Source organism: Manacus vitellinus, unplaced genomic scaffold (genome assembly GCF_001715985.3).
Source record: "Manacus vitellinus isolate BGI_N305 unplaced genomic scaffold, ASM171598v3 scaffold_45_pilon, whole genome shotgun sequence".
Taxonomy (NCBI): domain Eukaryota; kingdom Metazoa; phylum Chordata; class Aves; order Passeriformes; family Pipridae; genus Manacus; species Manacus vitellinus.
The window spans coordinates 3,738,467-3,762,524 of record NW_021940571.1 but is presented as its reverse complement, the minus strand read 5'-3'; the positions used below and the strand labels follow the sequence as shown (position 1 = coordinate 3,762,524).

Genomic DNA, 24,058 nt, shown 5'->3' with positions numbered 1-24,058 from the left:
CATTGCAGAGATGCTGGAAAGCCCTTCTGAGCAGAGAAAATTAAGCAAGGGTAATTAAACTTGTTAGGACAAATCCTTGTATTGCACATGTCACCACAGTGCCTGTATCCCCACATGAAATAGTGCAGCTTTATCTTCCTGGAGAAAGCAGTCAGAGCAGCAAACACTTTTGCAGGTGTATCAGGATGTCATACTGAATGGCACCACTACAGCCAAGTTTGAAATTAGGCCTATAATCTGCATCAAACCTTGAATTTCTGCATCATTTAGACAAGTTCTTGTTCCATTCTGACTTGGAGAATATTTGAATTTGCCTGTGGAGGCTGTAGCTTCTAGTTTAAGTTTTACAAAACTCAATTTCACTTTAGAATTTTAAATTTTCCATTCTAGAAAAACTGAAATACATTGACCATGAAGATGAAAATATAATTTCTATAGCCACAGAGTATGTCAGTTGTGGTGGCCTATTACTGACATATCATTGTAAAAAATAAAGTGAAACTTTAAGGTGCCTTTAGCACATGTTTAAGCCTCCTCCCATCCTTCCCCCTGTTTCAGGCAGGGATAGTACCTATTTAAGACTGCTACAGAAATACAAAATAATCCAGTAAGTATTATTTCCTTTGTAACTTGTTTAGGTTAATCACACAACCAATGCTTCGATTAGATACTCTAAGACTTTTATTTGTGAATAGTCTCATATTTTTGGGTGAAAATAGAATAAAACACCACATGCCTGACATATCTGAGCAAGATCCAGAGAGACAAAAAACAAACCTCATCCTGCAACCTCCCTGGGGAAATCTTTATTCATTTTAATACTTGTTCAGTCAGCTGTCTCTGTGAATGACAAGGTTTTATCTCTAATGTGAATGGCTTCGAAGGCTACTTGCATTATCCATTCTTCAGCAGCTGCTGCTGAAACCACAGGGTTGCAAACTTATAATTAAATCCAGCTGCCACCACTGTGAGCTCAGTTATATCGAAGTGAGCAGCAATGCCTTGTGGTTGCTGGCAAGATTCTGTCTCTCTTTCTAGACAATGTAATTAACTCTTTTGCCCCTTTTAGATGAAATAAACATCAGCACTGAAAATGTTGTTAAACGATTGTAAAATCGTATTTACATAGAGGAATTCTGTTGCAGTCCTTACAGCTGAGAAAACAAATTTCTAGGGGGATGATGGCTGTTTCTTTAAAAGCACTGAGAGGACACCCAAGGAGACACAAGGCACAGGATGAAAAGAGTTTCCTGTAGAAAGAGAGTAGGAAAGGATGCACATTTAAAGATCTACACTTAAGCCTCTGGCATAAAGCACATATCAAGATCCAGCCTGAACAAAATGCAGGCAAGGACAGGAAAGGAACCAAGACAGGCACCACAGGCCTTCCTTTGATGCTAAAATAATTTCTTAAAGACCACTGTCCATGTCTTGAATCAGAGATACCAGACCAGAGAAGCTGTGGCTGCCCCATCCCTGGAAGTGTCCAAGACCAGGTTGGATGGGGCTTGGAGCAACCTGGGCTAGTGGAAGGTGTAGTGCAAAATGATCTTTAAGGTCCATTAAGACCCAAACCATTCTATGATTCTATATTCAATCCTGACTGAACAACTGTACACACACATTTCTAGAGGTATCCTTTTTTCTTTTACAGACAAAAATCTGTTCACCCTCATATGTCAAAGCGTTTAGGTCAGCAAAAATAATTAGCTACCTAAATTTGACTTTGTCAGTCACAGTTCTTGAGGTGCTGCTCAAGGCAACTCCACTTCCTACCTTTCATCAGAAACATTGCAATGACAATCCCCAAGAACACTTCATGGCAGTAACAGCAATCAGCGACGACATGCAAGACTAATGCACTGAAGTAGAAAGCCACAGTCAACTCAGCTTTGTTTGTACCTCTTTGGAAACCTGCATCAGTCCAAACATTTTTGAGGATGGGTGAGAAAGCACAGCAGAAGGCAGAAGTGCTTGACTTCTCACTCCAAGCACAGGGAGGTTAAAAAAAGGGAGAGCTATTTGTTGAGAGGAGAACAAGATGCATAGTGACCATCTCCAACTTCACTCTGAAAAACTCCCAAAAAACACTGGCAAAATGATTTTTAAAAACATAATGATCTGCTGGATATTCTGCCAAATCAGTCAAAACCCTACATTATCTAGATGCTTTTGTAATATAGGGGTTGCATCCAGAGCTACGTCACTTCATGAACTGGGTGTTGTCAAAGCCCAGCCATGGTTCCACAGGCTGAACTCCTCCACACTACCTGATTGTGATCCAGCCCAAATCCCTCTGCACTGCACTGAAGCAAGCTGCAAACCCAAATAAAATTTGCCCACGGTCACAGAGACCAGCAGGAGTCATGAAACAGAACCCAGATGTTCCTAGAGACTCAAGGTCTGCTCACTCACCTTTTGGTAATGGGGGGGGGGGTAAGAATGAATCTGCAACATCTCTGCACACAACATTCAGCACATTTCCTGAACCAACCACAAATAAATGCCAGCAGCTAGAAAGCAAATTTTCCCCTATTGTTTTTTACTTTGTGCTTGCTGCCAAAGGTAATCAGCTTTTTGTAGCAAAGACAATACGGGTGAATTCGCTCTTGGGTGGTTTTTCTGAGGTTCATTTACCTTTGACATCTTTGCTGTTTCCCCACTGCCTGTCTACCTGCCCTTCCATCCTAGTGGTTCTGAAGCCCAGGCACTCAAGAGCCTTTCAGCAAGATGGGCTGATTATTATATCCTGTCATATCCAGGAGAGAGCCAGTCACGATTTTTCAATCAGTGTTTTACCATTCTCATTTTAGAACGGCCAGGCTTTTATTCCTCCTGACTTTTTAGTGGCTACTTTAAAGGGTTTTTTATCTGGAGAGGTTCATATCTTACCAGCACTGAAAGGTGTTTCTATAGACAGCACTGGCAAAGAGCAGGTGGGTGTGAAGAGGGAAGCAAAGGCAGGGGGAAGGTGAAGAAAAAAGAATGGAAAGGTTGGAGAAAGCTATGCTTTCAGGTTTTTTGAATCCTTCCTAGGATCTTGCTCATAACTGGAATTAACCTCTGAATCAACTCTTATCTATCACTTAGATAACATCATTTTATCTTAATCATAACTTTTTTTCTTGAGACATTGCAGATAGCCCAAACCTCCTGCAGTGTTCTGAGCACTACATTTGTCTCTGCACCAAAGAACATTCAACTCAGCTTTCTCATGGGTTTCTCATCAGCTCCAGGCCTGTGACACTTTATATTTAGGTCCAATGATCTCTAGTCACAAATGAATATGAATATATGATGTCTAAAATTTAATATTCAAATCATAGTACATTTGAAGTTTCAGGACACCTATCAGTTGCCATCAAAGTGCAGAGTACAGGAGATAGACCAGAGAAAGGTGTGTCACCAGGAGACCAAACCCTGACAGCAGGTGACTGTTTTGACAGATCCACACTTAGGGGGTGACACCGTAGATTAAAAAGATTTTTTTTTTAAATACTTAAAATAGTTTCTTTTTCAAAACATTTTCAAATCCAATGCAAAATTTACAGCTTCATTAAGGTTTAGGGGTAAAAAAAAAAAAAAAGAAAAGAAAATCGGCCAGTGAATTTTTGTTTTTCAGATTTTTGAGGTAATTAGGTCACTGAAGTGCTAAAGGTCTCCAGCTATCTAAAAGGTTATATCAGGAGACTTTGGCTAAAATGTCATTAAACTTAGTAAACTAATTATGCACTCAAAGAGAAAGACATCAGGGTTTTTTTTCCTATTTCCCCCTTGCTTCTGGAAAGGCCAAACCTGGATTTGTAGACCTTGTGATGTTTCACAGCCCCACCCAAGGCAGCTTCCAAGGTCACCCAGAGGCAGATTGCATAAGGAGCATCCAAATGAAGGAGCATCCAAAAGCAGGACACCAATTCAGCCCTGACAACTCCGAGCTGACAGAGGCTGATGATACCCTGAGGATTACACTGAGATACAAAGCTGCTTTTGGTGTGAGCTCACCTGATGCCAGTGTGCTACAGACAACACCAAGGAAGGTGAAGAGGTGCAGACTTAGAGGACTAACACAGTAAAAACAGCAGTATCTTAGTATGAAATAAGATACCGAAAATGAGAGAGGAAATTTGAAAAGGTCACCCTTACTTTAGGCGGCATTTAGCAAGGGCAGAATTTTCAAGCCAACTGAAGTAGGAATTTAAATCCAAAGTCACCAAAAATAAGTTAAATAAGAGGTATTTTTCAAATGCATGTTGAGCAGTAGAACACTTACCACTGAATAAAAATCACCTGAAACTGCCTTTGAAGGAGTTTTAAGTGTCTGTGAAATCTTCAGTGTAGGAAAGAATCACAGCAAAGAGATAAATATTTACTGGATTCTCAGATCAATTCATCTAAATCAAGGGCTTCTGCTTTTGCAATACGACAAATTTATATTAGGGTTTAAAACCAAGACTGCCTGTTCTTTCATTGAATTAAAACCATTTGCTTTAGAACTGGCTGAGATGAGAGCGTCTGCTTCTTTAACACCACATCAAGCATTACTTGCTGGCCACAACCAACCTGCCACATGCAAAGTAAAGGCCCTTAAACACCATCCTCCCTGCTGCTCGTGCCCCCTGTGTGCTTCACACATGACAAAGAGAAAGGAGGTGCCACGTTCTGCCCTTAACTTCTGATGAGATGAAACACATCAACACACCTTGTTAGCTGTGTTTGCTGCTTAAAACACATGTTTTCAAGTTTTACTGCTTGGAAGGGTTTTGGACACTGTAGCACACAGCACTGCTATTGCTCTGACAAGTGCTAAGAAAGTGCTCATTAGCACAGTCCCTAATGCAGGCACAAGTGATGGCACAGCTCTGAGTGCTGCAGCACATACCCAGCCCACAGGATGCTCTCAAAGCTGTCAAGAGCTCTCTGGGGCTCCTTCACTGCCACAGGAAGGACTAAAAGCACCTACACCTTCATATTTGCTGTCTGCCAGCGCTTCTCAATCACCAGAAGAGTATGGTAGCCAAAAATTAGGTACAGGACTGATGGATCAGTTTTCCTGAGAGTTGAAAAGGAGCAGAGGAAGAACAGAAGAGCAGGTCCCAGTAGGAGTAGAGGATGATCACAAAGTTTCTTCCTATCAGAGGACAGGCACTTTGCAATCCTGAGCAGCCTAATCAGTCATCTCTGCTTCCCTTGCCCTGAGAGGCTCGCTGGAATTTCACTAATGAGACTGAGTCATTTGGAGCAGAATGACTGTGCTAGAACACAAAAACCTGATATCTTCAAGATATTATATGCACTAAAGTAGAGCAATCTGAGCATAAATTATCTTTGTACCTTCCTCTCCACCCTCCCTATGGGCTAATGGAGAATTTTCATGTTAAAAGTGTTACCTTTGGTAAAACTGCACAGGATTCATAACCAAAATATGGGGGGAAAAAAAAGCCAGAACCCTTGGAACAGTGAAGGTTCTGCTATCAGCAGCCCTGCATAAGCACTTTAAGAACTAATCTACCGACACAAATACTCAAACATTATCTCTTTTCACTGGGAAAGAGAGATCCATGAAAACAGAAGACATATCCATGGGCAGTAGATCCATGGGAGCTCTCACTTTCCCATTTGCTATTTTAAAGGACCTACAGAGAAGGAAAATTCATAGCACTGGCTCGTGGATGTACACTGCCCTGTAAGGCTGGTGTAGGTCTTCAGTCTCTAAGAAGAAAATCTGCATCTCTACAAGACACCAGGATGACAGACAGTGAATTAATCAGAAGTTTTATCAAATAATTCTTTGCAGGAAGAAGTATTTCCTAGAGGAAAATGGAAGAAAATTCTTTTTCACGGTGAATGAGCAAATATTTTTATTCGCAAGAAGTAACATCAAAATTCTTGTGATTTTAATCAATGGTTTAAAAAAAAAACAAACCAAAAACCAAACACAGCCATTTTTGTTTTAAGTAGTTCTGTAGTGTAAAAAACTCTGAACTACCTGGACTAGGAGGTGCTGACATTTTTGTTTACTAGGATCTTTATATAGTTCAATATCTTAATAGCGTGTGACCAGAGCTAGGGAAGAGATTGACAGCCAGTCAATGAACTGATGAATATCTATCTCATAAGCATTTCATTTAGCTACCCATGCAGTGTGCATTTTGCCTTTATACACACATTCCAATGCCATTATCTGACACTTAATTACCTGGGTCTCAAAGCGCTTTACAAAGGAACATGCTGTCATTATCAACACTTCGTGGACAAAGAAATCGAGGCATAGTGGGATAATTTGCTAAAAGTTACTGCACTAATATCCAAGGTCAGTGGCAGGTGAAAAAGAAAGCTCTTATCAGGCAAGCACTGCACTCAGCAGACCACACTGCACTCGAGATGTGGGCTTGGGAAGCTTTTCCTACAATCCCCAGTAATCTACATCAGGCACTGTAAAAGCATTTAAAATTCCACCTGTGTTACAGCAAACATTACATTGTAAAATTTAAACCTATTGGCACTTGATCTGTTAAACACTGGAATATTGTGTTCAGCTTTCTTCAAATGATTAAGTTAAGATGACAAACATCATGTCACCATGAGATGACTTTCCTGACAAGTCTGCCCTGGACATTCCTCACCTATTTTTAACCATCTTCTGATAACATCCATCATGTCAGAGAGTTGTAGTTATTCTTTCCTAATTATGAGAGCCTCTTGCAAAACCTTTGTTGCAGTCATGAAATTACAAACCCTGTAATTTTTTCAGTTCTCACTCTGTCTTTTACTATAAATAATAAAAACCATCGGGAGACATTTGGTAAAACCAGCAACAACTTGAGGTTTGATGACAAAATGTTTAAGAGCCAAAACTAACCCCTCATTTTGCACTGATCAATTTTATGTATGCGAAGAGTAAATAAATAATACTCGTTTGTAGAATTTGGGATGTTTTCACTAGCTGCATGTCCAAGTGCAAGTCCCAGGGCTGAATTAAACAAGCTAAATGAAATTAATTTACTTCCATGTCCAGCTCAGGTGGTCAGCAGGCCTTGAACAAGATTACCAGGACAACAAGTGAATAACAATGACACCAGCACTGCAGCAGATTTTATTCTCAGTGCTGGGTTTTACCTTCTCATTTTGTTACAAGTCTTCTTTCCCTTTCTCTGGGAGAAGTGGGGATCACAACTTCCAAAAAAGTTAAAAAAAAAAAATAGAAAGAAATCCAGCTTGCAAGTTCACATTGTAATTGATATAAGTCTATTATTACAAGATGAATTGCAGCAGACAATGCCAGAGACAGCTCAATCTGTTACCGAATCCCTGTAATGGCTGGATGAAGAACTCGACCATTTCACTCATAAATCTTTCTTCTGAGTTTTTATTTGCTGCTTGTGTGTGTGAAATAATAAAACTGTGGAGTGACGTGTACAAGAGATGCAGTAACACAGTTCTAAACACAATTACAGTAAGTTTGTTACAGGAACCCTGACCCTTTCAGCATCTAATCAGGAATGCGTCGTGTTCCAGGCTACAAAAAGCACCACAGGATATCTTTGAAAAGTCATTAGCTGAGATCATGCCAATTGTGAATAATCATCTCTGCTCAGATTGAAGTGAGGCACTGGGCTGTCATAAGTCATTCTGGATGATCCATCACAAACTTTCTGTAGGACAGCCCAGGACAAATCTTCATTTCCAGGATGCTGATCTACTTCCTAACTTAATGGCAAGCAAACTTCACCAGCAGGAAAAGCAAGATTTGAAGGTTCTTAAGATGTATGTTCCCATTTGCTTTTTAGAGTAACTGAATTTAATAATATTTTTATAATAATTCCTTGTCTATTGTCTGCAGATCATGGCACCCAGCAAGGAGATCATGAGAGTTACTGCAAAAGCAGAACTTTAAAATTATCTGTCACCACTGATGACAGAAACAGAAAGAAGATAAGCAAAAGGGTTGTAGAGGGGGAGATATAAATGGGATACATGCAGCAATTTTGTTCCATTGAGTGCAGGTGCAGCTATGAAATGTCCATGATTCCTCCTCTGTCAGGAGATTGACAGGAGGCCACAAAACCAAAAGTGACAGAAACCAAGATTACAACCAAGAACGTCCAAGGGGCAGATTTCTGCTGGCAGTTCATGGTCTCATATCCAGTTAGAGCCTCCCTTCCCCTGTGTAAAAGCCCTTGAAACAGCTTCCTGAACACTCCTGCCAAAGAGGCAGCTGAGGGACAGAGTCTCGAGGTACAAGGTCAGGGGCCTCTGTACCAACAGTCCCCACTGACAGCCTCACATCTCCTAGCACCAGCTTTTCCACTACCATGTTATAGCACATGTTCCAAAAACCATCTGTGGTTTTCCTGGAACTCATCTATTCCACAGAATCCTCAAAGCAAAAGATGCTGGTAGGAGAGATCCCTTTTCCTTTAGTTCAAGTGCTGGAAGGAAAACAGTCAATTTTACAGTAAGGTTGCACAGGCAAGTAGGCAAGGCAGGGTCTAGACTTAATGATTATTTAAACCCACAGTGCATTACCATTAAGTAATGCAGCTGCATTAAATCCAAGCTACTTTCACAGCAATATTCCAACATCAGCCAGAAAAACTAGAGGCTGTAGCTGCTAGTCCCACAGTACATTTCTTATCCAGTTTTGCTTGCACAAACATGATACAAACCTCCAAGCATCTGACTGGAGATGCCTGCAATGGTTAAGAGGCCTTACACTCTAAATTACCTTGCTTTTGTTAGGCAGGTGAATGGTCCATAACATTCTTCCTGAAAGGAGGTTTTTTTCCTTCAGAATTTAATTTATAAACTTACTCCTGCCAGGCTGCGATAGCAGCTGCTGTACAGACCTGAAAATGATGACGACTGGAATTCCATTCAGACCTCAGGAATCAATAGAGAGCAGACAAAACGACCAAGATAAAAAGTTCCACCCAACTGCAAAGAGCAAGAACTGCAGGATACCTCTCATTGTTTTACAGTGTCTGCAGTCACCAACCTGTGAAATAGAGACTGAACAGTCTCAGTTCAGTCTGAAAACCTGACCTGTGCTGTCCACGGGCTGCAGCCACCTAATCTGCCCACTGAGAATGCCTTAGTGCTGTAGGTATTTCCAAGCAAAAGGAGACTCAAAGGACAAGCAAGAACAGTTCATATTTTGCTAAAACTTATATTGCATTTGGTGAAAGCTTCTTAGAGAGCCTGATCTTTCTTACCTTGAAACAGCAACTCTTCTGTAAGCTAAGAACAAAGCAACCTGCATTGGTGTCACTCTGGTTCATATCAACTTATCCGTATAAACTGGTGGTTTCACTGGGCAGTAAAGAGATACACAATCACAGCCTGACTGAACTAACTCTGTGTGAAGGCAGCTGCTGGCACAGTGTGGTCTCATGTCAGCAGAACATCCATTGTAAGCAGCTCTGCATTTTATTTATTGTTACATTCCTTCTCACTTATATTTCATGACAGACAAGCCAGGTGAGGACAGGAACATATTAGAATTTAAAAGGGAAGACCCAAAGTACTTAAAAATCTGCCTTTCTTTGAACAAAACAAAATGTGCTTCAGTTGAAAAGGAAATTATCATTTGCCTGATACAAAAGAAATCCTTTGTCCCAATCACAGCCTACTCTGAAGGAATGACTTTCTTCCTTCCCTTAAGAAGCCAAATGGATGCAGTTCTGTAATTTTGGAGAGCTTTACACAGTATGTTAAATTACAAGACAAGCATTGTGGGTTTATAGATTGTGAGCCAGTGTATGAGACATAAAGGATTCTCATTGAGAGTGGGTGATAGTCTAAGTCATATAGAATTTAGTCTATCATATGCTAGAACACAGTTAGTGAAATGAAAGATCGGTGAATAAATTACTCCAAGAATACTAGGAAATATTTGGTAGTGATCTGTAAAACCAGCCTTCCTACTTTCAGATGCACCAAAAGAAATCCCATGAACAAGTACATTTGGTTCACTTGCTACATTCTTTACCCACTGCCCACCTCTTCTGACTCAGAATTTACTTTCACAAGTGTAAAAACAATGCTGAGAAATTTAGTAAGAGCACCACAAGGACGTGGAAGTTGAGAAGCCATTGAAAGATATTCCACTGGACCCCACTGCTGATATCCAATGATATTATCCTTTACAGACACTCACTCATCTGATATCAATCAAATTAAATTTTCATTGTGCTTTGTTATAAATCAGCACCAAAAAAAAAAGACAATAAGAGAATGCCCAAATAAACACTCAGAAGTGCAGCAAAGGCATCTTTAATATTAAGTCAACATTAAAAAAATATTCATGTTATTGTTGTTGAATGTGCCTTTTCCCCAAACACCAGATGCATTTGAGACAATTTACATTTGACTCACCATACTGGCAGCGAGGACCCTGAAATCCTGCAGGACACTGGCACACCTGGGATCCTTCTTCAGAACATTTGCCTCCATTGAAGCAAGTGCCAGCTGTGCAGAGCACTGGTGCACACAAACAGAATGAAACAGGGGATTTTAGTGGATTTTGTGCCGAGGATCCTCAAGAACTGCCTTTGTCATAGTCCTGTTGTAACAACACCTTCCAAACAAGAAGAAACCCAGCTTTTTATTTAAGTGGAAAGGTTAGACTTCAGTAGAACTTGTTGTCGTGGGTAAAACTACCATGTTGACATGAAGAAGTTTAATAAAAATAAGACTAAGATAATGCAGTTTAACTTGAAGATGCTTCAGAGGCAGAAGACAGTTTCTAAGGTCTCAAAGCACTGCCTGAATCCAGAATCAAAGAGCATAGGAACTGCTCCACAACAAAGCAGCAATGGTTAAGAACCGCTGGTGTGCTAAAAAATATTCTACATGTGAAAGGGAATGACAATTCTTCCCTTCCTCCAACACAGAACAGTTTTTATTTACAATAACTTGAATTCCACAGACTTGAGCCAAAGTTGCAAAGAGTATCAAATATAAAAGAGTAATTCAACCACTTCGGTGCCTTAAAGAATTCAAAGCAAGTCTGCACTGCTCTTTCAGGAAGAAAATAATTTCATATTGCCACTGGTGCTAACGTACACTAAATTCCTTTACACCAGAGATTAACATGCAGATTGTAAACATATCTTTGACTTCTTACAACTAAACAGGTGCACACTAAATATGTAGATTCAGGCTAAAACTAACAGGAATACCTCTCAGGCTTGTTTTAATTTTTTAACTACAAAGGCAATCATAAAAGCAAGATGTCTGAACGCAGCCCTTGAGTTGGTTTGAAGATTAAAAAAAATACATAAGAACAGATGCTAACTTTCATACAGAAAATACAATTACTGACAAAACAGTAACAAAACTAAACACTGAGTAGGTTGGCATCTTCTACTGATGTCTCGTTAACAGTGGCTGAAGCATTTCCTTATCATTTAAATTAAATTCAATCTTTTAGGAAAACATCCAATCATGATTAGATAGAAAGAGGGTCTCATCAGATGGAGAACCACAGGGCAAAAACACAATTGCTCCAATGGCAACAACAGCAATGAAAAAGCCAAACCCAGGCAGGCTCTGCAGTGAGTGCTACGTCCAAAAAACAAGTGCCTTACAGCAGATTTCTTTGCATAATTTGGGTGACAGCAATAAATTTGGCTGGCCTGTCAAAGCCAGACTGGCACAAAAATGCTGCAACAACTATAATCAGAGTTTAGACTGTTAATCTAAACAGTCAGATTAAAATTAGAGCTATCTGGTACTTTTACATGACTGCTTTTGTGTTTTTAAAGGACATTCCTTTCCCCATCACTAGATCACCTCTTTAGAACTGGAAATCCCAGTTATAAACAGCAAGAAACAAAATCCATCTTTCCAGGAGTAGGCATTAGTAGGAAAGCAAGGGCTAAGGGATGTCATCTCCCTTGGTTTGTCACAGTTTTGCCACCAACTTACAGTGCAAACAGCCGGGCTCGTTGTCACGCTGGACCCACCCAGGGCAGCACTTGTAGACAGTCTGGTGCTCCATCCTGTACACCTGCTTGTAAACTGTGTAGTACCCAGACCTTTGAGGAGAGGAAGTTTCAGAGAACAATCACAACTCCTATTCCACTTATTCACATCTCATCAGTAATTAACTCTACTCATCTGTCATATTTGCTAGATATTTTTTTTCAGCCTCTATCAGAAGCTCTTGTTAAAAATGAAGCAAATATAGCAAACTGCATCCTGATAACATCCAATAGCTCTTATATGTTATTATGTCCACTTTTTTTTTTTTGAAGAATTTGTATTCAGGCTAGTCAAAGGTGGGTAATTTTGTTTTGCAATCAATTTTGGCTTTAGCTGTTGGGGGAGTCAGATCTCCCATCAGTTCCAAGCATATGACAGAAACAGAAAGAAGTTTAATTTTTCAAAGTCAGTGACTTGACAGCTGGACTTCACCTGAACAAGAATGAGACAGGAGCATTTTCTGATAATGTAAAATTGTGATCTAAAGCCAGTCAAGAAGTTCATGACCAATCCAAAACACATTAAAAAAGTCACAGTTTCTACTTAGTAATAACAGATTTTAAGTAAAGTCTCAGCAGGGCACTATGTCCATAACCAAGTCACACATATTTCAGATGAAGGAAGTTTACAACTTTCTCACAAAGCAAAAGAACTTGCACAAAGGTTAGTAATGAAATCCATTTATAAAGATAGATAATATATTACCTTCTCTCATAGCTCACACACCACCTCCTCTTTGTACACCCTTGTTTCCACATCTTGACCATCCGACTAAAGGCTTGAACACAGGGCTCTTGGTGTCCCACCAGGGCCAACTCAAACACTGGGCACACATTCGGCCTTGAGGGAAAGAAAAAGACATACTTCATAATTTCCAGCATAAAATTCAGACATTTAGAGAAATATACATAAAATTATTCTATGCATAACAGTTTGAAACAGAATTTATACGGCTGTTTAAAAATATTGCAGCTCTACGCCTTAGGAAGCAGCACGTAAACATGCACTGAAATTCAGGCTCCACACAAGTCACTGAAAGATTTACCACAGATTCAAGGGCAGATAAGATTTATCTAAACTATTGCTGGGGAAATTGTGTATTCTGTAAGAGCCCTCCCTTGCTATCAGTCCCCTCAGGGAAGCACATGAAATTCATAAGGGGAAGTATCCTTGTTCTCTGTTGATTATTCCTAAAATAACAAGACCAAAATAAAAACGCTGCTTTGGAGGATGATATGTAATCTTCATCCTGCTACCTAGCCAGAGTTCAAAAATAGCAGGATTGCAGGAGCTATGGAGGGTCAAAAAAAAGGTTACATGTCGATGGTTTTGCAGAGATTGTCAGCCTTATCCCAATTCCTTTGTCCTGGTGTAAATGAGGAAATTCTCTATGACAGAAAACAACAGCATCAAACTTGCAGGGTCTAACTAAAACCACAGAAACTGAGGGAGTTTGTCATCTTTTGAAACAGGAGCTTGCTGCAACAAAATGAAATTAATTTTTTCGAGTAGTTTACAGATTGTTAACACAATAATTTAATTACCGATTCCCCAAGACAGCCTGATGAGGCTTTTCAAACTTAAGCCTCAATAACTAAAACACAGAGGGGAACAGGCACCTTGTTTACCCACTCTGACAACAACAATATTCAGCAGACAAGTCTTTCCCCAAATTTCAGTCTGAGACCTCTCCTCAAGCTAAAGAGTGATCAAGTAACACACACACTGTCACACTTGTTTCCTCTGTCAGTCGACACAGGTACGAACATGAGCCTGTGCTACAAAACCAGGAGGGGTTGCTCAAATAAGAGAGAACAGTTCCAGCCCAACAGCTGCCTGGCAGTTAGTTCTCATCAGCTACACTGGATATTGTTAATATCTCGTTCAAGATTTATGGTGCTTTTTATCTCAGAGGCTCCCTATTATGTCTGAACACCACACAAAGTAGCCTTGCTAATAATAGAGCACATCCTTCATCCACAGGTCTTCAAGTAGTTTACAAATATCATTAAATTAAGCCTGTGCAGAACAGGAAAATACTATAACCATGATCAATTTTACTGCTGAGCTAAATACATGGAAGAAACCCTGCCTAGATCAAATCCACTCCACAATATTCCCTGTACTCTACAGAGACCAGTGGTCCTGCCAAGCCCAGAGGATGGGAAATCCAGCCAGGTCTCCCAAAGGTACCACAGCTCCCAGGGAAATGCCTGGGATCTTACCTCAGGGGAAAGAAGTCCTTTGCTCAACAAGGACACTTCCGTAGAGAAACAAACGAGATTTAAAAACAGATTTTAAAGCCAACCACTCCCTCAGGAATTCAGGTAGCCAGCATAAAGGATGCCAGAAAAAAGTCCACAACTGTGTTCTCCAGCTGTCCTATCACACCATGGAAGGACAGTAAAGAGTCCATTTGTACTAGAAAACCTTGTCTGACAGAAGTTAGTTTCCTGAACTAGAATGTTTCTTGCTCCCAGGCTTTAGAGAAACTGCTCATCTCCATCATATCAAACCACACTGCCCATGGACATCCCCCCATGTTCTTCCTTCTCCAAAGCAGAGTCTAATTTCTATATTGCTCTGTATTTCCCATTCCTTGGGTCTGCCCTGCCTGCAGCTCCCAACACCCTGAAGAAGGATAGAAGACAGTTACAGCACAGTTTCAGATTGCTGTAAATTCCTCCTGAAACCAGCCTTCCTCCACATTCCCATGCCACTTCCATCACTAAGCAATCCTTCCCATGTGTTCCAGCCATCCCTTCCCTTTGGAATTACCTCCCCATTTAACAGATTCAGTTGAAGTTCAGAGCCATTGTTCCCAAGCCATTCTTAGCCCAAAGTCTGCCATTTGTTTCCCATCTGAAGAAGATCTTTGTGCACCCAAAATCTTGCCTGCCTTTTTTTTTTTTGTTCCATTACGTCAGTTGGTCTAATAAAACCCTCTCCTTACTTAGCAACCATGTCTCACTTAGCAGGCTTTTTAAAATGACTCTCCCTCCAGTGAATAGAACATCATGTTCTGATAATTCATGCATATCTCCTTTTATTAGAATTGCCTAAAATTTCCCAGATAAAGGTACATTCATATGCATCGCTCTTCCATAAATAAAAGGGAGAAGCTGACAATTGTTGTAATGACATATTGAGCCCATCCCATAAGTTCCTGCTCATGTGATACTGCCATGTTTCCAGGAATAGCAGTGTTGACTTCTAGGATATGGTTAATAGGAACAAATGGCGCTCACAGAGCAAAACAAGCCAGCAGCAGTCATATATTTATTAAGATTTATTCAAAGTAAGCCATTCCTCCTAGATGCCCTTGGGATAATTTAAAGGCAGATATCAAAGCCACTGAAACACTATAATTAAATTGCAGCAATTGCATAACATGTAATCCTCTGCTGGCAAAGCTGGGAATCAAACATGCCCTCTCTAACCATTCACCATCTTCACAGTTCCCCCCACAGAGCCAACACGACAGTTTTTAAGCCATCTGACTTATTTGATACCTTACCTATTAACTTAAGGACAGTGACTTGAACAAGGCCACAGCTATTGAAAGCTATTGAAAGCTTTTGTACTATGGGATTCTGCTAATAGAGGCCATCCAAGGCTGACCTGAAGCCTCAAGTGGATGTAATGGTGTATTTAGAGGAGAACAGCTCCATTTTTACTCCCGTGCCCTTTGCATTCAGAAAATACTTCTTAATGGGAGTTTAAGTGTTAAAACAAGCAAAACACTCAAATGCATATTATGGCCTATGATTTGATTGATACACCAGTCCCTTAAAACCTTTTTATCCTGATGCTCTCTGTTAGCCAAGGCTAACACGAAGGCTATTATTAGCTTGTCAGTCTGACTCAGGCGAGGCAGAAAGCTCTCTTAATATTTGCATTAGGAGACTGCCCTTTAAACAAAAGACACCCTACACACTTCCAGCTGAAGACTTGAGATTCTAATGAACAGATAATTAGACCAACATGAAGCAAGAGCAGCCTGGGCTAATCATGTGGCTGTGGTGCCTGTGAACCACTGCACAACAGGAAAGTTCAGGGAAAATTAAAAGCTTCTCCAGGCAGGATGTAAGTCATTCCTGTGTTTAGAATTCTAAAAAGAAAGGGAATAGCTCTACCATAGAATCACAGAATGATTTGAGTTGGAAGGGACCTTAAAGATCACCTAAGTCCAGCTCCCCTGCCATGGGCAGGGACATCTTCTACTACAGTAGGCTGCTGCAAACCCTGTCCAACCTGGCCTTGGACACTTCCTTTTCTTGTTTCTTGGTTACAAACATACATCATATCTCTGTGACAGGGATATTTTCATTTTCTGCCTAACATGAGCCTGACACTTGGCTCTCGGAATGACAATTAAATTAAATCTCTCATTCTACCAACCCACTTTCTTCCAGCTCAATACAAGAAGCTAAAGTTAGGCAGATTTAACGGTAGTGAGAGAGCAAACACACATCAACATATCCCTAAAGGCTTCTTTCTACAGTGCAAACTTTAAATCAAAACCTTAATGAACAAGAAGCAAAGACTGATTTGTCTGTCTGATTTTAGGTCTTTCCACAGAGACTAAGTGAATGACACCACCTTCTACACTAAGTCAGGTGGCTGTTAACATCTTCTTAAAAATGAGCTGTTGTAGCCTGTACTGCCTCAGCTGACAAATTTGCAGCCTGAACACTATTGATCTTCCCATAAAACAGTCAATAGATGAAACCTGTCATAAGAAGCAACTTGCTGGAATCCTGTATTTTCAAAACACTAATTGGTCGGTGCTTTTATGCCTTTATGCCGTTATTAAAAGTTTAGAAAAGCATAGTCTGCCTTCCCAGATTCAGTTTGACAACATCAAATAAGAACTCTCCTTAAGGAAACCAAGATTATAGTCAGGGCTAAATCATCCACTGCTGTGATGACAAGTGTTTTTGCTCTAGAGATGCACTGATGTTGATCAGAAAATAGTTGTACATTGGTATTATGGCTTTGGTTACAAACTTCTCAGGTCAGAAAATTGTCTGAATGCCCTCACAACTCCAACCACACGAGCAAAACATCCCCAGATCTCTAGAAAGGCGGGGTGACCCCGTGCAGAAATGTGTGGCACCATAGAGGGGAAACAGCCAGCAACATGATATATGCAAACAAGATGTCAATTGAAAGTTTTCTCTATATATATTCTCAATTGGAAAGGAGAAAAAAGCAAATTTTATTTCAACACAAAAAGGAAAGTCAAATTCAGAAATAGGCCACAGAAACAAAATGTCCAAAGAATAAGTTACATATATTTATTTATATAGATAAATTTTGTCTCTTGATGGATATTGCTTAATAGCAATATCAATTCAGAAAGCCTGGAATGACAGAAAAGGTTTTTTTTTTTAAACTGCCAAACTCCCCTTTCTACCCTTAATCTATTTTAAGGCTCATTTCCCCACATTTCCCTGATAAAATTCATCAGGACTACCAGAGACAATTAGGACATCCCTCTCTCTTGACCACTAATCAATCCCTGCTCTCTCCTGATCCTGTATCAATATTTGTGATGTTTATATGCCCTCTGGGATGGGGATTGTAAGCACCAAACTCATTTAGATTAGGTCTCATTATCACTGCTGTTCTCTGGCTCTGTGGATGAAGGTGCACCACAGAAGACTCTCCCCAGCCCACAGGTGACTAATGCACTGCTGTGTCTTACTCACATCCCCCTTGATTAGAGGGAGCAGCTAAAGAACAGGAGAGTCCCTCAGCCTTTGTGCACTGCATCCAGATGAAGAGCAGATCAATAGGAGATGATTAATTACACACTCAGCTATTATAACAACAATAAGATTTTTAGTTCTTACTGCTATCAAAGTGCAGCTCCTGTTGTTCAGCTCCTATTTAACCATCCTCCTCCCTCCCCCAAGACAGAATAATCTATTTTGGTTAGCAGGAAAAGCAGGAGATAAACATGCACATCCAGATCATTTTACTATGATTTGCCAAGTCATTTTTTCCTTTTTTTTTTTTGCATTTAAAAAAAAAAATAAAAAAACCACTCCCTGGTTTTAAGAGTGCCATGTAGTCTTAGCTCCCTGCAACATCCATTTTTACAGTTCATTCTATTTCATCCAGGAAAGAGTCAGCATCACTGCCAGTGACCAGGCCTGCAAAGCCTCAAGCAGCACCAACATACAGCTTTACAGACAATTTAAGGACCGTTGTCCCAAGGATTCATCTCTAATGTAATTAGAAAACCATCAGAGACATCACATATAACATTAAGAAATAGCTTGTATGTTCTCATTGTTAACACAAGGGAAACAAATGTCCAGAGTATAGACAAAACTAAGCATTTCAACATTACAGAGGAAAGCATTGAGTAGCAACATCCATTTCTAGCTGAAATTTCTCATTCACTACACCCATGTCCATTATCATTCCACTGCAGAAGGGTGTGTAACACAAGTTACCCCAGTAAATCTGTCAGGTACACACACCTGAGCTTCTTTTGGCAACAAGGCACAAAGGGACCTGATACTAAAACATTAAAATAAAACAAACAAACAAACAAAAAAAATCACTAAAGTGTCACACCACTTTGTCATAGGGAGAGAAAACTCATTTTGGTTCACAGCAAGTGCCCTGTTGTTTGACAATTAAATTAGTTAGAAGGTAGCAAAATCCTCAGTTTCATTTGGGCAACCAGAATCTAAGAATTGTTCACTGCTTTTCTGGTGGTTGCTGGATTTTGACAGCTTTAAGCCAAAACCTCTATTTTGAAAGCTTACTTTTAAATTAACATCTAATATATGTCAGAAAAATCCCTACATGCCAAGGTTTTACGTGTTAAAATATTCCTTGTCTTTTACTCCTCTATAAACCTTGATACCACTGATGCAAATACCCATTTGATGAGGTTTTCTGTTTGGTTTGGGTTTTGTTTGTTTGCTTGTTGTTTCTTAAACATTAAGCAATTTCAGTAAAGCTCAATATTTTATGAAGTTAAGCCACATAAACACAGCAACTAACAAGTGTGCATTACTGGATTACTGTTCAAGGGTGGTAAATGGTGGGGGGACCTCAAACATTTTGATCTTTTGGATTAGAAACTTACATTGAAGTTCTAAATAACCCACAGATTCCTGGTATTATTCTACAGACAAAGAGAAGGACAGGACTTGCCTCATGAACAATACAACTATAAGAGATAACTTTATGCAATGGTATTTTTCACCATTGATGATGCACCAGTCAGGCAGGGAGAGCCCCAGCAATGACAAACACAAGGGTAACCACTGAAGAGTCTTCTAAGGGATAAAATGTATGAAAACTCATTTCCTATATGAGAATATTCTAACCTGAAAAGACCAGGCCCAAAACATCAAAGTGTTTCATATTTTGAGTGGATTTTTTTGTTATAAAACAATACAAAGCACCTTATAACTCCTCTCCAGGCACAGCCCAAGATATTGTGATATATTTTCAATATTGAAGCAATTTGTGGACATAAAAATACGATCTGGGCATGGCATTCCCTACTCAACAACATTTCGTGCCACATTCTGCTCTGACTTCAGGGGAAAGCAAGGTGTTCCTGCTAAAGAACACAAAAAAAGAACATCAGCACTGATTTAAAATAACATTCCCCTTTTCATACTCGAGATCAAATATTCATCCACAGGTCAAAGGCACTGAAATACAGCTCAGTGTGGGCTCAGCTTGTGTACACATTAAAGCACACATCATCCTACACCAAAGGCAGAAATCTCAAGTTCACCTCAGGAACAATTAATGATTAGTTTTAAACCAAGACCAGCCTGGAATCCAAAGCATAGACCCAAGACTACATATGTTCAGTCCGTAATTTTAAAATGCTTTGATTTCGCAGTAATGAAAGGAAATTTCTTTCTCCTCGGAAATAAATTGAAAGCAATAGATTTGAGAGAGAATATAAGCAATAACAGGCTCGAATTTCAGAGGAAGGAAATCTATTAACTTTGTTCAAAGAGAAGGTATTTAATTGGTGAATAACACAAGTCTGCAACATGGGCTGTTAACTCTCTGGGAGCCAAAGCATCGCTTCCGTCACAGGAGGTTCTACTGACAAGTCATCCAAAGATGAAGTTTTGCATTACAGATGATCTCACCCCTCCTCACCAGGAGGTTTCTTCGAATTTATTAAAAATATTCCATGTTCTCTGTCATATCTAGATCATGGCATGCCTAGAACTAGGATAAATAAACAGCACCAGACAAAAAACGATGCAGAAGAAAGAAGTCAAAGCAAAAAACAGGTAATTTTCCTAGAAATCAGCAATACTGCAAACACACAGTGTATGAACATTAAACTATTGCATAAATAACTAAACTATATCAACATTTCATAATGCAGAACAATTAAACCTCAAGAAACCTGACAAGTTCTCTCCTCTTAGTGGACATTTTCAAAGGGTAACTTGAGAAGCCAAATCCCATTAAAACTGAAAAGCAGCAGGATCTTACCTACTTTAAATGTGCAGATTTAAGAATCATACAGTATATATATATATATATAAGCTACTGTGATTATGGGTAGGAAATTTCTGAGCCTTTTGGAAGTACAGTTTGTGATGTCTCTGGCATAAAAACAAATATTTATAAAACTGGAAAATATTTCCAGTCAATCATGAGATCTTTGATAAATACAACAACTTCAGGCAATCACATTTTATGGTCCTGTCTTACAGCTATTTCAGAGTTTAGGAGAAAGTCTTGATCTCATTTTTTTCCAGAAGAGCAGGAAAATGTCATAAATCAGGAAAAGTACTATAGCAAGATGACACTCATTCATTATCTTTAAGTCTCCTGACAGCAAATATACCAGGGGGGAAAAAAAGACAGAAAAAAGAGCCTTTTACCATCTGTTAAAAGACTAAATTGAAAATTAATTTTCCTTTAGGAACTGTGAAACAGAAGCTTTAAGTGCAAAGTCTTGAAAAATGGGATTCTGTGCTCTAATGCTGACCAGCATGAGCTCTATCTGGTGGCAACACTCTGTAGTGCACAGGCTAAACAGACTATTTTTGTTCAGGGTGATGTTCACATTCACAAGGATGAGAAACACCTCAGACTTCAACTGCATATTAAGGGACTGGGGGGGGGCAGGAGTGTGGAACCCAGGGGATGAAACTACCATAAACTTTGATGCTGAAGCATTTCAACCATGTTCCTCGAATCACATTACCCAAATGCCAAAGGCTGGAGTAGCTGCTACTCAGTAGTGAGGGTTTATTGCAACCTTACAGGTTCTGGGGAGGCAGAAATGGGAAGTAGTGCTTGAAGTTTCAGCTGAAAACAACTGGCAGTGACTCTGGGCTGCCAGCATCACTTTAAAGAGCTGATAAGACTCAATCTTAATGTAAGATGCAGACATAAATAAACTAGTGGCTCACTTATTACCAAGTGTTTATTTTCACTTTTAAAATTTTTTTTAAAGTGTCAAATCTCTGAACAGAAGATAACCCACTGAAAGAAATGGAAGGAGATTTTACTACATTACTGATTTCAGTAAAAAGAACCAAAAAACAAAAAAACAACACCAAACTAGAAATACTTTAAGCCCCTATTTAATGCTAGGAATACAAACTTTCCTCACACCTGCAAATTGGCATCACCACAGGTGAAAATACAGTGTATTGGCTAATACACTGAGATAATTTCTCACCAAGAAATTACTACACAACCTACTTTTCACATCATTTAGACAGTATTATGACACAACTCCAGGCTCCAAGTTCGAGCTGTATCACCATATACTTCATAGAAGCATTTGTGTTTCTTTGTTTTCTGCATTGCATTCCAACACTCAAATTGACGTGCAATTTGTTTCACTGTAGCAATCAAAACCCAGAGGCATCTCTTCGTATGGAAATGCTTTGTACAAGAGCAGCAGTTTAACCTGAAATATGTTCCAGCCCTCAAAAAAAAAGTGGACTTCACCTCTTTCTTAATTATTCCTTAAAAGAAATTTTTATTTATGTCACTTGGAAGTAGCGCCCACAGCCACATCTGTTTGCAGTGAGACCTGGGGCAAGGATAGTCCTGTATCATTCCAGCCCAACAACTGGTACAGCTGAAAGGTCAAATTTCCTGGAGTGCTGCAAGTGCAGATAAACATCTGAATGGAAGATTTTGCTTTTGGGAATGTGATTTATCTGGAGAAGCACAAGAAATCCTACAGTGCCCCATAGAATTGAAGGAAGCTGAAAACAGTTACTCAGCCAGGAATTCAGCTCTACATCCAGGTGCTCCTTGGAATGCAACCAGATTTACTTGTTTATGGATAAAGTGAAAATATGCAGCTGCAACATGTGAGCAGTAAAGAAAAACCCTAAACAAAACAGTTTTATTGCAAGATTGTGACTGGCTCCTCTAAGACCAAAGCAGCCCTTTCAGATGTCATCCTGGACCTGCAAAACCACAGAGAGAGTCAAGGGGCTCAGACAAGCCAGGAACAAAGCTTATCTCATGGCTTTTTCAAAGAAGTCCTCACTCATGTCACCTGGGAATTCATTCTTGAGCCCAGTCCTAACCATGGAAGGTAATATTTATTGCACAAAGGAGGTTCCTTGCACATACCTCATAACCACTCCTGCCTCTTGCTCTGTCCTATACCACTAACTATGAGCAGATATTTGTACTGTTCAAACTCCTAGTGGAATATTTCTCTAAAAGAGGATTTACCACTTCTGACAGCAGTTCAAGCCCTCTCCTCTTAGCTCCTATTCCTGCAACTCAAGCCCACTACTCTCACTTCCCATTTCTGAACCATCCCAGAATTCCGTGAAGCATGATGCTGAGAGTGAACCCAATGCTGGTTAACCACACTTGACATCTACACTGTCATTACATACCCCAGTTTTGGACTACAGAGCTCACTGTTAAAAATGTGCTTTTTATGATAAGAGATGGTTACTCCTCGTTTCGAGGCCCAAATATGCTTTCCAACGAAAATGGCATGTTTGTTCTCTGGTCCTTCCAGTGTTCTCCAAAGTTCTAACACCAGATCATCAAGGGCTAATTGTCTGGAAATGTAGCTGATGGAAATAACCAGTCATCCTGTAATCTGTTCTACATTAAATCTCCTCAGGGGGCTTGGAAGCAGAACATCAACATCTACACAGATCCCTCGCATTTCTAGCTAGGAGCGAGCACTCAAGTTAGCAGCAGAACAAAAACAATTATGAAGAATATCCTGTATAGCCTCAGCCACATAAGATCTCAATCAAAATAACAGCAAAGAACATACTCAGAGTGCTGTGTTCCAAGGGATACATTTGTTGTTCTTATTCCATTGACTGCAGATGACCCATGTCAAAAGAACAAACCAGAATTACTAGGAAAAGACAATTCATGAAGAGTCCTCTTGGACATTCCACTGCTTCTCGGTGAAAGCTGGCAGGTTAAGGAGTCATGACTGAGTATTTCTGTTTACATCAAACGTAAAGCCCCTAAATAGCATAAAATAAGTTTGGAGTAATACTTATTCTTGCCACAGCTCAGGGAAAGCAGTAAGAATTGCAGCAATTTCAGGAATATGCCTCTTGGGAGAAGCACTCAAGGCTCTGCCACAGGTCTGTGGGTCTGGGTGGGTGTTTGTGATTGCTGCTGGCAAACAGTGCACTGCTGCTCCCAGTGACTTCAGCCCATCCTCACACAGCACCATTTCCAGAAGGGAACATTTCCTGCATTCTTTCAGTGACACTATCTTGAAAAAGGTAAAAGCAAACAAGAATTGTTTGGAGGCAAATCACAGCTAACAGCACCTCCAGCTTCAAAAGTGCAGAATCATAGTTATTACTGATGTCAAATGCAAACAGATTAATGTAGGCCAATGCTATTCTTCCTCCTAATAGAGTAATTGCTCAGAAAGAGAGCAAGAGGACATCTGAAAGAAACACAGAGCACTTTTAACAAAGGAAAATGCTTTACCACAGAATGAACTTAACTTCTCTAAACACTGTGATGGATACTTTGTGCTCCAGCAAAATGGAGTAATATAAACCACCTTAAAAGCACTTCTGCTGAATACATATTT

The 24,058-nt window shown here is 39.8% G+C and overlaps 1 protein-coding gene across 1 annotated transcript in view; it reads right to left on the bottom strand.

Moving 5' to 3' along the window:
- Window positions 1-22,604, bottom strand: part of LOC103763290 (multiple epidermal growth factor-like domains protein 6) — a 186,532-nt gene extending 163,928 nt beyond the window's left edge. Inside the window, exons 1-4 of the mRNA XM_029962323.1 lie at window positions 22,600-22,604; window positions 12,691-12,825; window positions 11,929-12,038; window positions 10,375-10,479 (exon numbers count right to left, since the gene is read on the bottom strand). Of these exons, the coding sequence (XP_029818183.1) occupies window positions 10,375-10,479; window positions 11,929-12,038; window positions 12,691-12,825; window positions 22,600-22,604 (355 nt within the window). The remainder of the gene's footprint in view (window positions 1-10,374; window positions 10,480-11,928; window positions 12,039-12,690; window positions 12,826-22,599) is intronic.
- Between the last annotated feature and the right edge of the window lie 1,454 nt (window positions 22,605-24,058).